This window comes from Geotrypetes seraphini, chromosome 4 (assembly GCF_902459505.1).
Source record: "Geotrypetes seraphini chromosome 4, aGeoSer1.1, whole genome shotgun sequence".
In the NCBI taxonomy this organism is placed as follows: domain Eukaryota; kingdom Metazoa; phylum Chordata; class Amphibia; order Gymnophiona; family Dermophiidae; genus Geotrypetes; species Geotrypetes seraphini.
Window position 1 is genome coordinate 109,060,162 of NC_047087.1, and position 15,562 is coordinate 109,075,723.

General features: G+C 43.4%; 1 protein-coding gene across 2 annotated transcripts in view; it reads left to right on the top strand.

The window, feature by feature from the left end:
* Window positions 1-15,562, top strand: part of POU2F1 (POU class 2 homeobox 1) — a 488,200-nt gene that overhangs the window by 372,183 nt on the left and 100,455 nt on the right. For both annotated transcript variants that reach the window (XM_033941614.1, XM_033941615.1), the window contains exons 11-12: window positions 4,891-5,036; window positions 11,728-11,907. In XM_033941614.1, the coding sequence (XP_033797505.1) occupies window positions 4,891-5,036; window positions 11,728-11,907 (326 nt within the window). The remainder of the gene's footprint in view (window positions 1-4,890; window positions 5,037-11,727; window positions 11,908-15,562) is intronic.

Here is a 15,562-nt window from a genome sequence, read left to right on the forward strand (position 1 = left end):
CATCTCCAATTTGTTTCGAGTAGTATGCCCTTCTTTTTTTCTTTCAGTTTTTGTCTGTACTTTCGGTTTGTTGCTATCCATGCTGTTTTTGTGGATTCTTGGTCGCTTTTTCTCCATTTTCTTTCCAGTTGTCTACATTGTCTTTTGAGTTGGAGTAGTTCATTGTCAAACCATTTGTTTGATTTTCTCTATGCAAATACAGGACCACAAACTAAAAGTACTAATTTATACAAACAAAACTCTAAGATTCAAGACTGCATGCAGTACAACCCCAGAGAAATAGAAACAAATGTATTTCTTCCTGAACAGTGCAAAATATAGACAGAAGATGAAAATTCTCAAAATTGACACAATTCCATCACTAAATTGAAAATAAAATCATTCCCCTTACCTTTGTTATTTCCCTCCCTCCATGCAGTGCCTCCCTCCAGCGGTTATCTTACTTTCTGGCCTGCTCTCGCCTGGCCGTTTTATGCGGCCCGCAGTGTGATGCCCCCAGTGTTATCTTCTGGCTGACTCCCTCCTCCTCACTGCCGCATTGTGCACAAAGCTGCGGGCAGAAGCTCCTCGCGCGTCCTGAGCCTCATCCGGAATCCTTCCCTCTGACATTGTGATTTAAGAGAGAAGGCTTCCGGTTCAGGCGCAGGATGTGCGTAGGAGCCATCACCTGCGGTTTTGTGCACTGTGGCACAAAACCGCAGAGTTTCAAGTTTCAAGTTTATTGGTTTTTTTATATCCCGACCATAAAACAAATATCTGACCGGTTAACAATAAAATTTAAATAGGAAGAAATGAAATATTTAATGAAGATTAGTGGGAAAGATAACAACATATAAAACATACGAACGGACCTGACAGTGAGGGTAAATGGGGAGGTAGGGAAAAAGTTACATAATCTTAGCAGAAATGAGATAGAGGGAAGGGATATAACATAGAGGGCGGGGGTGCATGATATGAGTGAAATGCGCTGAAGATAAAGATTAGATATAAAAAAGGGATAAACAAGTGGACAAAAAGATTAAGATTTGGCATAGGCATCTTTAAATAGAAAGGTTTTAAGATTAGTCTTAAATTTTAGTAGTTGGATTTCATCCCGAAGAAATTGGGGGAGAGAGTTCCACAATGTGGGGGCAATTATAGCGAAATTAGTATTCCTTGAGTAAAAGGATTCTTTTAAAGACGGAATGTAAAGAAGTTTTTGATCTGATGATCTTAAGGAACGAGAAGAACTTTGGGGGATTATTAGTTTATCTAGAAATAGGGGCAGGTGGGAATGTTTAATTTTGAAAGTAAGCAATATGATTTTATAAGTTATCCGATGAGTGACTGGGAGCCAATGGGCCTCTTTAAGAAGAGGAGTGACGTGTTCGTATTTACCGATTCTATAAATGAGTTTGATAGCAGTGTTTTGAATAAGTTGCAGCCGACGAAGTTCTTTTTGGGGGAGTCCATTTAGAAGAGAATTACAATAGTCTAAGTGTGAAATAACTAGGGAATGAATTAAAGTGTTAATCGAGTCAGTAGTTAGAATAGATCTGAGGGAACGAATGATACGTAGTTTGAAGAAACAAGTTTTTACAACAGAACTGATGTGATCGTGAAATGTGAGTTCGCTATCTAGGATGACGCTATCTAGGAGCCAGCCAGAAGATAACACCGGGGGTGGCAATAAAAGCTCGCATTGCACCACAGGCCACATAAAATGGCCAGGTGGGCTGGATTTGACCCGCGAGCCTTGAGTTTGACACCTGTGCTCTAACTGATAAGGGCAGCTGCCTCCAGAACATGACACAGGTATGCTCTCAAGCTATTCAGTAGGTGTCAGTGTTATATGATGCTGGCCCTCTCCTCCCTGTCTCCCAGGAATTGTGAACACTGCTTATACTCAGGTAGATAAATTATTGAACACCCTTCATAATTCGTCTGAGAAAATTAAATCCTCTTATTTTCTTGCATATTTCTGTGGAAGTTGCTTCCACAGGCCATCCACTCTCTATCCCACTTAAACTGCTTGCTCCAAAATTTTACTTTGTAGGATGATGAGGCAGACTCACCATAAACTGCAGTCATGCATTCATGGATCTCCGCTTTTTCCCTCTTGTGAGAAATTTTATCATTGAACAGTGCTCCAAATCTAGCAGTTTCTTACTTGATTCACATGAGGACTCTCCTGACATCCTGTCTCTTGGAATGTTACTCGCACTGAGCCACAACTGTGCATGAGTAACCTTCAGACATGTCACAACAATCACAGACTTGTTTCAATACACATGCTACTTTCGTTCATATTCCGGTATATAAATTATTGAACATGCCTCGTGACCTTACAGAAGTGCCTTTGGCAGGAAATTCATAGATCCTTAAACCCACATGCTCTCCTATTTGAATGACATCTTTATACTACCCCCTATTAAAGATACCTTTGCTGATACCATAGCACACATAGGATGACTGATCAACAAAATCTCAGGAGCCTACCTCCTTCATTCAGTGTTCATGTCCTCAGTTCTTAATCTTGTTGTAAAAGCATTGAATCCTAGCTAAAATTTGTGGTATAGAAGAAAAATGTATGGCATGGTATGGTGGAGATAGGACCGTGACAGGCAGGTGGAGTCTCTTGGGGGTTTGAAAAGATAGTGGATGATATGGCAGACTGGAATAGCCTATATCAGCCATCATTTTCTGTATTCCTATGACTTGGGAATTGACACCTCTTAATTCTGGAAATGAGGATCATAGAATAAGTTTCTTCATTATTGCTTCCAGAAACCCACAGAGAACATATAACCCTTCTTCATTATTATCTGCCAAGTTTCCCATATTGTCAACTGTCTTGACACAGGATGCTGGAGTAAATGGACCATAGTCTGATCTAGCCGTGGCACTATATTCTTAAATCCTTCTGAGAACTAAAAACATTTTATATTCTAAAATTCAGTCTGTAAGAACACATCCATTATGATGGCATAGATGTCAGATATTACTTTTCAAAAACAGTGAAAATTCTAGTAACTGTCCACATCTTTTATGATTTTACCACTAGGTAGGAGTCTTAGCTTCTGTCCTGCACCTTGGGTTGGCAAACTTTAGGCCAGTTTTTTCAGGATGGCAGTTTGACTTTGTTTGTTGCACTAGAAGAGGAATTTTGATTGGAAATGAGGGATCTCTTCTCCTATTGGCAGAAAGTAGACTTTTTTAAATGGCAAGCTCTTCCAGAATTGTGAGCACAAGATACCCTTATTGAGCGAGTGATGATGGTAGGCAGTGGATGGGGAAGTATCTAGGTTCTTTACGCCTCTCTTAACTCAAGAGCCCATGCCTACGAAATATAGAGTTGAAGTCTTAGCTTCTGTCCTGCTCCTTGGGTTGGCTAGGGCTGAGATGCTGTAAGAGCAGTGTTCACAGTTCCTGGGAGACAGGGAGGAGAGGTTCAGCATCATACGACACTGACACCTACTGGATATCTTGAGAGCGCACCTGTGTCACGTTCTGGAGGCAGCTGCCCTTATCAGTTCGAAGATTGTTGGCTGTGAGAGATGGGCTGGATGGAAGGGTTACTGTAAATGATAATCATGGTCCAAGTAAGACTGGAATCTTTTAAGGACCAGTATGAAATTTCCCTATTGTTGGTTAGCCTTTTACATCCGGGATAACAACATACTAGAAGTATGAATTAGACTCTCAAAGTAGAGAATCTAACTGATACTGTGGGGCCTAGTTTCTGACTGCAGACCTTTAGCAGTGTTTTGTATAAGTATAACCTAGGATTTGATGTGTTTACTTGACTTTATCTCATCTGTCAGTCCAGTCTTACCAATTTATATACAAAAAGCATACCTTAATGAGGAATACTGCATCCAACACTGGTCGCTATACATGAAAAAGGACATAGTACTACTCAAAAGGGTCCAGAGAAGAGCAACAAAAATGGTTAAGGGAGTGGGGGAGTTGCCATATAACGAGAGGCTAGAGAAACTGGGCCTCTTCTCCCTTGAAAGGAGAAGACTGAAAGGGGACATGATCGAAACATTCAAGATATTGAAGGGAATTGACTTAGTAGAGAAAGAGAGATTGTTAATCCTCTCCAAGGTGAAGAGAACGAGAGGGCACTCGCTAAAGTTAGAAGGGAAAAGATTCCGTACAAATGTAATGAAGTTCTTCTTCACCCAGAGAGTGGTAGAAATCTGGAACACTCTTCCGGAGGCTGTTACAGGGGAAAGCACCCTTCAGGGATTCAAGACAAGGTTGGATAAGTTCCTACTGGAACAGAACATCCGCAGGTAAGGCTATACTCAAATAGAGCACTGATCTTTGACCTAAGGGCCGCCGCGTGACCACTGGTCTGACCCAGCAGTGGCAAATCTTATGTTTCTTTTAAAAGCTCCCAGGTATGAGGCACTGTTTATATAAAACATTTGTATTGAGAGGCCCAGGCTGAGGTGCTATTCTGACCATTTTTTTGGAAGATTGAATTGATCATTAACTGATATTTATTGGCAGCTGACCAGCAAAACGTGGCCAAGTCAGGCAACAGTGTTTTAAACTGGGAGATTTTATAAGAAACAATAGAGACTATTTCTCATTAAGGTCTGCTTTTTGTGCATCTTCCATATTGGATATCACAGACCACTTGCCTTGCTGTTTTCTTACCAATTTATATTCAAGACCTTTAAATTTTTGTCTTGTTCTGCACCCGTTTTAACATTTTCTTTTAAAAATGTTTATTTGCAATATTGTACTAAAACTAGACCTTCACAAGGGTATACTGTAATCTGTTAAGTAGATAAATTGATCATATCTAGGGGACATGTGACAGCTGTTTTGTTGTTTTTGCTGCTGCATATTGAACTGTATTGATCGGGCTGACTTTACTCATGTATCCTGTCCTAGAAAACCTCTCGTCTGACTCTGCTCTCTCCAGTCCAAGTTCACTAAATTCCCCAGGGCTGGGGGTTGAGGGGCTGAACCGCAGGAGGAAGAAACGCACCAGCATTGAGACTAACATACGAGTGGCCTTAGAGAAGAGTTTCCTGGAGGTTAGTATCTTAGAAACAGAGAAACATGATGGCAGATAAAGGCCAAATGGCCCATCCGGAGTAACCATTATCTCTTCCTCTCTCTAAGAAATCTTGTAGCAGAGATGGAGGACAGAGACAGTTTTGGGAGAGCCCTTACCAATGTTTTATAATAGGATGGTTGAGCAATCAGGTTCTGGGTTTATTGGGTGGCTTTTTACAAACAAATTTCCAGCAGATCCCAAGTGAAACAAGCATAAATCTTTAAGTCTCATAATAAATTAAAGTGCCTGACATTGACGAAGTGCAACACCAGACAACAGTGGTGGAGTCAAACAGTCAAGATGGCAATGAGTACTTATAAATTACTTTATTGTAATAACAACTGCACTAGGGAAACAGGATTTGTAGAAGCTGTGAGGGACTGCTTCATGGAACAACTAGTCAAAGAACCGACGCGAGGGGGTGCTACTCTTGACCTCATCCTAAACGGATTAGGGGGGCCTGCAAGAGGGGTAGAAGTGGGAGGACCACTAGGCAACAGTGATCACAACGTGATCAGATTCACATTAGAAAGGGGGACACCCATAGTAAGGAGGACCGCAACAACTGCGCTCAACTTCAAGAAAGGGAACTATGTTGCTATGAGGGAAATGGTGGGGAGGAAGCTCAGAAACATCTTTAGGATGGAGACTGTGGGAAGCGCCTGGACCCTATTCAGGGACACCCTGCAGGAAGCACAAAGAATGTGCTTCTCACCAGTGAGTCTCACATCAATAGTGTGTAAACTCATGGAAACTCTACTCAAAGGTAAATTAGACTTGATATTGGATGAAGGGAATCTAAGGGATCCCTGTCAACATGGATTCACAAGAGGCAGGTAATGCCAATCTAATCTTATAATCTTCTTTGATTGGGTGACAGGAAAACTAGACTCAGGAGAGGCTCTGGACATAGTATACTTGGATTTCAGTAAAGCTTTCGACAGTGTCTCACACCGTAGACTATTAAACAAGATGAAATCGATGGGGTTGGGTGAGAAACTAACTGCATGGGCCAATGATTGGCTGAGTGGAAGACTTCAGAGGGTGGTGGTCAACGGCACCCTCTCTGAGACTTCGGAGGTGACTAGCGGAGTGCCGCAGGGCTCAGTCCTGGGATCATCCCTTTTTAACATATTCATAAGAGACCTGACCCGGGGGCTTCAGGGTAAAGTATCACTGTTTGCCGACGACGCCAAACTGTGTAACATAGTAAGTGAAAGCAACCTCAAGGACAGTATGACGCAGGATCTGATCACGTTGGAAAACTGGTCCTCGACATGGCAGCTGGGCTTCAACGCTAAAAAATGTAAGGTCATGCATCTCGGCAGCAGAAATCCATGCAGAACATACTCCTTGAATGGAGAAACGCTAGCTAGGACTTCAGAGGAACGGGACTTGGGGGTAATCATTAGTGCAGACATGAAAGCTGCTAAACAAGTGGAGAAGGCCTCATCTAAGGCAAGGCAAATGATGGGATGTATCAATCGAAGCTTCGTCAGCCGCAAACGTGAAGTCATAATGCCACTCTACAGAACCATGGTGAGACCTCATCTGGAATACTGTGTGCAATTCTGGAGGCCACATTACCGGAAAGATGTGCTTCGAGCTGAATCAGTCCAGCGGATGGCCACTAGGATGGTCGCCGGACTCAAGGGTCTCTCATACGAAGAAAGACTGGGCAAACTGCAGCTCTATACCCTGGAGGAGCGCAGAGAACGGGGTGACATGATTGAGACATTTAAGTACGTCACTGGTCGCGTCGAGATGGAAAACGATATATTCTTTCCCAAGGGACCCTCGGTCACAAGGGGGCACCCCCTCAAACTCAGAGGGGGGAAATTTAGTAGTGACACGAGGAAGTATTTCTTCACGGAAAGGGTGGTAGATCACTGGAACAAACTTCCGGTGCAGGTGATCAAGGCCACCAGCGTGCTCGATTTTAAGAATAAATGGGACTTCCACGTGGGATCCCTACGAGGGTCAAGTTAAGGAACTAGGTCACTAGCACTCAATGGGGTGGGTCAATAGAGTGGGCAGACTTGATGGGCTGTGGCCCTTTTCTGCCGTCGTCTTTCTATGTTTCTATGTTCTATGTTTCTAATGTACGTCCCCAGTTTCAGGAAAGGCTGCAAGAACAAGCAATCAAAGGACCCGGTTTGGATGTCAACTGAAGTAAAGAGGGCAATAAATGACAAAAAAGTATCCTTCCGGAGATGGAAAAAGGACCCAACGGAGGAAAATCACCAGGCGCACAGGAAATGCCAAAAGGAATGCCACCGAGAGGTTAGAAAAGCGAAAGGGGAATACGAAGAGGGGCTGGCCAGGGAGGCGAAAAACTTCAAGGCATTCTTCAGTTACGTAAAGGGGAAGCGACCAGCGAGAGAGGAGGTGGGGCCGTTGGACGATGGGGATAGGAAGGGAGTGATTAAGGAGGATAAAGAGGTAGCTGAGAGGTTGAACACGTTCTTCTCGTCGGTTTTCACGAGCGAAGACACATCTAATATACCGGACTCAGAGGAGCTCATGAGTGGGGAACAGGCCGAAAAATTGGAGCACATAGAGGTAAGTAAGGAGGATGTCCTCAAACAGATAGACAGGTTAAAATGCGGTAAATCACCGGGCCTGGACGGGATCCACCCAAGGGTTCTGAAGGAACTAAGACAAGAAATAGCGGGCACAATCCAGCATGTTTGCAACCTATCCTTGAAAACTGGTGAGGTACCAGAGGACTGGAAATTGGCGAATGTCACACCTATCTTCAAGAAGGGATCGAGGGGTGACCCCGGGAACTACAGGCCGGTGAGCCTGACTTCAATTATAGGGAAGATGGTGAAAGCTATGATCAAGGATGGCATTTGCGAGCACATCGAGAGGAATGGCCTACTGAGAACAAGCCAGCACGGATTCTGTAAGGGAAGGTCGTGCCTAACGAACCTTCTGTACTTCTTTGAGGGAATAAGCAGTCGGGTGGACAATGGGGAACCCATAGACATCATTTACCTCGATTTTCAAAAGGCTTTCGACAAGGTGCCACATGAAAGGCTGCTTAGGAAGCTGTGGAACCACGGGGTGGGAGGGGATGTGCACAGATGGATCAAGCACTGGTTGTCGGGTAGACTGCAGAGGGTCGGAGTGAAGGGCCAATATTCTGACTGGCGGGGAGTCGCAAGCGGTGTGCCACAGAGATCGGTGCTGGGGCCGTTACTCTTCAACATATTTATCAATGACCTGGAAAAGGAGGCAAAGTGTGAGGTTATAAAATTTGCAGACGATACCAAACTGTGCGGCAAAGTTAGGTCCAGGGAGGAGTGTGAGGACCTGCAAAGGGACCTGGACAAGCTGGAAGACTGGGCAAACAAATGGCAAATGTGCTTTAACGTGGAAAAATGCAAGGTCATGCATATAGGGAAAAAGAACCCATTGTTCAACTACAAATTGGGGGGGGCATTGTTGGGAGACAGCAGACTTGAAAGAGACTTGGGTGTGCTGGTGGATGCATCACTGAAGCCATCTGCACAGTGCGCAGCAGCCTCGAAAAAAGCCAACAGGATGCTGGGTATCATAAAGAGGGGCATAACAACCAGGATGCGGGAAGTCATCATGCCATTGTATCGAGCGATGGTGCGTCCACATCTGGAATACTGCGTTCAGTATTGGTCGCCGCACCTCAAGAAGGACATGGCGGTACTTGAGAGAGTCCAAAGGAGAGCAACGAAACTGGTAAAAGGGCTGGAACACTGCCCATACGCCGAGAGATTGGATAGGCTGGGGCTCTTCTCTCTGGAAAAAAGGAGGCTCAGGGGAGATATGATAGAGACCTTCAAGATCATGAGGGGCATAGAGAGGGTGGATAGGGACAGATTCTTCAGACTGAAGGGGACAACAAGTACGAGGGGGCATTCGGAGAAACTGAAGGGAGATAGGTTCAAAACAAATGCAAGGAAGTTTTTTTTCACCCAAAGGGTCGTGGACACTTGGAATGCGCTACCGGAGGAAGTGATCAGGCAGAGTACGGTACAGGGATTCAAACAGGGATTGGACGGATTCCTGAGGGATAAAGGGATCGTGGGATACTGAGGGAGGAGCTGGGATGTAACACAAGTATAGAAAGCTAACCAGTTAATAAGTATAGAAACCCAACAGGTCGTGCATGTGCAAGACCGGAGGGTTAGGACTTCGATGGGAAGATAGGACTTCAATGAGAAACCAAGGTGGCAAGGGAGCCCCTTCTGGTGATTCAGATAGGTCGTGACCTGTTTGGGCCGCCGCGGGAGCGGACTGCCGGGCAGGATGGACCTATGGTCTGACCCGGCGGAGGCACTGCTTATGTTCTTATGAATGACATTATAATATAGAGGTACATTAGCTTATATTTATCCACAGCATAAGTGGATTCCTTAATGTTGCCTTCCTCTTTTCTGGGCCTTCCTTTTCTCTGGATTTGGGGTTTTAAGTTTTCATAATTTAATCTTTATTGATTTTAAATTGTTTTGATAATAACAATCATAATGAAATTAAACAGTTCTCAACATATATCCAATATATATAAGAAATATAATAAGGAAATTAAACAACTGTTAGTCCACAATCATTGGGGGAAGAGTATCAATAAAATTGAAGATTATTAACTCCATCGGCTTTTAAAGGAAACAGTCAGGCAGCCTGAAGTGGACCCAAGCTATTAACAACGAGCTTTATTCCTGGCTATTGATAGGGGTACTAGCAATAGTCACTTCCTTTTCCAAAACAAATCTTGATAACTGTGCAGAATCAAAAAATATATATCTAACTTCCTTGAAGTTCACCAAACACTTACATGGGAATCATAATACAAAAGTAGCACCCGTTTTTAACACCTGTGGTCTCAAGAGTAAAAATTGTTTCCTCTTTTTGTGTTACTCTGGAAACATCTGGAAACATTCTTATTTTTTGATTCAGAAAAAGAACTTCTTTATATTTGAAAACCAACTTTAAAAGCCACTCTCTGTCTGAATTTAAGGCAAATTGAACAAAAAGTGTAGCAAAAGTTATCTGTTTTGATTCTGACTTCTCTAATATATTCGTCAAATCTAACACATCAATAGGAAATTCTTGGTGGTCCTCCTGAGGTTTCTTCTTTCCCAAGGAAATATAGTAGATTTTTGAGATAGGAGGAAAATAATTTTGTTGGATTTTCAGAACCTCTGAGAGATATCTCTTAAACATATCCAATGCTGAGGTACTAATTAATTTAGGAAAATTAATCAATCTCAAATTTAGTCTCCGTGACAAATTTCCCAAATGTTCCATTTTAAAGTTAATATTCCCATTATCTTTAACAAGGAGCTGATTTTGTGCTCCTAAAATTTCCAGGGATTTTTTTTTCTTGCTCCACTGATTTTTTTTTTTCTCCAATTTGCTCACTTTTTGTTGTATAATTACAGTCTCAGATATTATCCCAGCACAGTGTGTTGATAAAGTTTGTATTTGAGTTTCCAGGGAAATTTGTAAAGATGAGATTGCATCCCAGATAGAATTTAAGTCGACCACTGGAGGTTTCTCCAGGAGAGATAGTGAATAGCTAAGTTTTAAATCTTTCAATCCCACAGTACCTGCTTGTATGTTCAATAGTGGTGTCATTTGGCGTTCCCCAACCAATTCCACAGTTCCATGTGGCGGTAGTTGTGGTAAGGAGTCAGCAGAAACCCTCCGGACCGCCAGATCTTCATCCTCCTCCTCTTCGCAGCTCTCAGAAGGAGCTGCATAGCTCCCCTTGCTTCCTGTGTCCTGCAACACTGGTCAGGGGAGTGGCTGCGCCGATGTGTTATGCTCCTCCGGCGAAAGAGTAGTCGCCTCGAATGAGGTGTCCAGGCTCTCCGATATGCTCGTGCTGAGGACTTTCTGTCCGGTTCTCCTTGGGATCTGCGTTGGACGAACACGCCCATCGGCCCAAGCAATTGCTGAGTCCCGGGTTCCATGGGAAAGACCTAGGACTTGGATTTTCGCTTCATCATAAAGATGATGAAAGGTGAAAGGCTCGATAGTGTTCAGCGTTCCTCCCAGCAGCTTCAGGCTGCCATCTTATTTAGGCTCCTCCCCTGGCTCCCTGGAAATTTAATCCCGGGTTTTAAGTTTTCTCCCCAGGTCCTGAAATCTTTGTTCTGCTCCGCATAAGGTGGCCCTGACTTTGTGGAAGGCTGGAAACAACTAGCATGCACTCTATTTAAAATGGTTGTTATTGTACATATAATAAGAACATAAGAATAACCATACTGTGTCAGACCATTAGCTTGTATTTATCCACAGCATAAGTGGATTCCTTAATGTTGCCTTCCTCTTTTCTGGGCTTTCCTTTTCTCTGGATTTGGGGTTTTAAGTTTTCATAATTTAATCTTTATTGATTTAAAAATTTTTTTGATAATAACAATCATAATGAAATTAAACAGTTCTTAACACATATCCAATATATATAAGAAATATAATAAGGAAATTAAACAACTGTTAGTTCATAAAATTATCCATGCTTAGCAGCCTTGCTTTTCAACCTCTTCCTGCATACACTGCGAATCGAATGCTGCCTAAGTAATATTAGTTTCAGGAACTATTCTAAAGAGAAATTTCCATTTCATTGCCTGTGGTAGAGGGAATGAACTGTTTTTATAAATTGATTCCTTTATTCCCCTCCTTAGAACCAAAAACCTACCTCGGAAGAAATCACCATGATCGCTGACCAACTGAACATGGAAAAGGAGGTGATCCGTGTTTGGTTCTGTAACCGGCGCCAGAAGGAGAAAAGAATCAACCCACCTAGCAGTGGTGCTAGCAGCAGCTCTCCCATTAAGGCACTTTTCCCTAGTCCAACATCATTGGTAAATAATACAGAAATCTAATTTTAAATCTACACAGAGAGGGATTTTATGAACAAGTGATCTTACGCAGAGCCTCAGGGGCTCATAGTGCCACAGAGATAGCGAAATTAATACTGCTCTAAAGTAATTGACCTAGGTGCTGACCTTTTGGGACCTGGCTTAGGTTGGAAAATGTGAAAAGTTGACGTATCCAAACAACATTATATATATATTATTACACCTTCTGGAGGCAACAGCGCATTTCAGGTGCTGACTGATACAAGGCTAGCAAGCAGTCCAAAGGGTATATGAGAAAGGAGGGCATGAGTTTAAGAGAGCCTAAGGATGATGGTCACTGAAATCCAAACAAAGCAGATGATTGGCCTCAAATTGTAACTGAACCAATGAAATAGCATGAGTGTAATAATTCCAGTCACTAACATATTTATCAAGGAATAAAACAAAAATGTTAATTAAAATTTACTTACTTTGGGTCCACTGTAGACCTTTTTGAGATCCATATTTCCACAGGAGGATGTGTAAATAACTGGATTATTTGAGAAATTGTATACCAATTAATACTGTCCGCAGTCAAGTTTCTTCAGTTTAAAATTATCCTAAAATATGATGCTTTATTTTTTTTCACTACTGTACACCTTTCAAACAAACAAATTTTTTTTATTCCTTCCTTCCAAGGGTTCCTTAGTTTCTTCTAACTTGTTAATTCTAAAGCAAGCATGAATGGTTAGCCAAGACAAGCATTTAACATAAGTGAGGAAAGAGATATATATATGTTTAGGGGTGGACATTTAATAATAACAGTTTATATACCGCAGGACCGTGAAGTTCTATGCGGTTTACAATAATTAAAAGATGGTACAACTTGAGTGGAATAAACAGAGTTAAGAGCTAGTGATTAGCAGGTATAGATTAGCAGTTATTTGGAGCAAGAATTGTAAGGGAAAATTCTATAAATGGTGTCCCGATTTTAGGCAGCGGTAGGCGCACGTTTTTAGAAAAAAACCTACCTGAGGCAGGCAGCCTACACTGTATGTGTTTTCACGGGTCTAGGCAGACGCGTAGGGACATCTAAGCTCCCCCAAGGCTGGGAGTGAGCGTGGTTTCACCCAGCAGTGGCCTTGGGTGAGTTTAAGCGGCCCTAGGCATCTTTCTAGAGCTGTGACAGACATCTGAAATGTAGACCATTAAAATGCTGGCCTACATTTCAAAGCTACCATGATCAGTTGAGTGGCCACAGCAGGGAATCCCCGAATCCCACTGCAAGTCGGCCAACAGGAGGGATGCCCACTCCCTCTTGCTGCCACCCCCAAACACCCCCGCCCGACACTGCCTGCAAAAGGGGGGAAGCCCACCATCCCCAAACTCCTACCCATACACTGTCCCTGGCAGGAGGAATGCCCAGTTCCTCCTGCCGCCACATCCGAAGCCCCACCCGACACTAAACCCAGCAGGAGGGATGCCCAATTCCTTCTGCTACCACCTCCAATCCCCCAGTTGACATTGTCCCCAGTAGGAGGGATGCCCAATTCTACAGCCACCTCTGAACCCCTACCCATACACTGTCCTCTGCAGGAGGGATGCCCAGTTCCTCCTGTGCCACACCCAAGGCCCCACCCGACACTAAACCCAGCAGAAGGGATGCCCAATTCCTTCTGATGCCACCTCCAAACCCCCAGTTGACACTGTCCCCAGCAGGAGGGATGTCAAATTCCGTCTGCTGCCATCTCTGAACCCTGAGTTGACAATGTCCCCAGCAGGAGGGATGCCCAATTCCTCCTGCCACCACACCCGAAGCCCCACCCAACACTAAACCCAGAAGGTAAATACATGGTTTGCAGGTTGGATGCCCAATTCCTTCTGCTGCCACCTCTGAACCCCAACTTGACACTGTCCCCAGCAGAAGTGATGCCCAATGCCTATTCCTTCCGGTTGCCAGGCCTGCCTCTTCACAATGGTGGGCCTTCCTCTTCTTGGTGCATCCTGGAATGCATCAGGGAAAGGCCTAAGATTCTGATTGACCAAAGGCCATGGGCATGGCCTTTGGTATCTAGCCAATTGAAGTCTTTGGCCACTTGGGAGTGCATTCCAGAATGCACTGGAAAGGAGGCCAAGACTCCAGTTGGCCCAGGTGCCAAAGACCCTTCCTATGGGAGGGGCCTTAGGTACCTGAACTAATCAGGGCCTTAGGCCCCTCCCCAGTGCATCCCAGGATGCACCGAGAAGGGGAAGGCCCGCCTTTGTGAATAGGTGGCCCTGGTGGCCAGAGGAAGTAGGCATCCCTCCAGCCCACTGTACTACAAAAGATACGGGGATCGGGGGTGTTTGGGGTACCATGGTGAGGGTGGCTGCAGGAAGAACTGGACATCCCTCCTGCTGTAGACAGAGAGATTCCCTTGCCGCTATCAGCTCAGCAGCAACACAATTCTCTAACTGGTAACTGTGACATGGGCGCAAGTATTCTGTATAGGACGCTGGCGTACGATTCTCAGCTGCTGCTTAGGCAGCTGCAGAAACCGGCATCCTATACAGAATTTCCCACTTGAGTGCACTATTAATTTAATTAATTTGTTAAAATTCTAACTACAATTATTATTTTTTTTTAAATTCTGATCAAAAATGTTAACTCCTCTTTGTCCAGCATTGCTTTCTCCTTGCCTATTCGTGATCCAGCATCTCTTCTCCCACTTCCCCGTGTTTATCTTAACAGGCCTGGCTCTTCATAGGGTCTCTGGCAGAGGCAGCAATTCCCACACAATCTGCAGTTGACTCAGAAGTTTTCCCCCTGCTGTGTCATGCCTCTTCCTGACACAATTTCCTATTTCACCTCTGTACACTGTGATTAAGCACAATTAATCGTGCAATTAAAATTTTTAATTGTTGCCATCTAATTTTTTTTTTTTTTAAACTAGCAAGAAGTATACAATGCACTTCCTATCTGTTGTTTGCTAGTCAGTTTCTCTGACTTTAAAATGTATAAATCCTTTAATAGGATAGAACTTCCTTGCAAAGAAATGCTCAAGTTTGTTCTTTGCCGCCTTCAAATCAGGCCTTGCTTGGAAGTACATGAAGGTGTTAACAATGGCTGGAAACAGGCTCTGTTATGTGTTGATCTTATTTTATTGAATCCTATGAATTAAAATTTGTACATTAAGAAACAGGGTCCTGAGATGATTGCAGGAAGTACAATCACCTTATTTTTAATAAATGCTTTTTATTTTAAGACTGTGTACAGTATATGTAAAGGAAAGAAGTAAAAGGGGATATGATAAAAGCATTCATATACTTTTAATGCATAATAAACCTTTTTAGTGGAAAATCCTTTTAGAATAAGGTTATGATGTAAGGCTCACAAGCATAGACTCAGGAGCAATATGAGAAAATTTATTTACTAGCTGTCACACAGTAAAAACATTCCCTCTCAGGCCAAACTGCATGGCTGGATTCTTTAAGCTATATAGGCCATTGTCCTCTAATTACATAGAGCTTCCTTTCAGCCCACATGACTGCTTGAAACAGCAAATGCTCATGCCAGCAGGACAGCTCAGGGGCCAGGTATCTCCCATTCATTGCCAATGGACAGATTCTACTCCTTGCTGCTTGACATGTTATTTATCCCAGGATGAGCAGGCAGAATATTTTCACAGATGGGTGACAT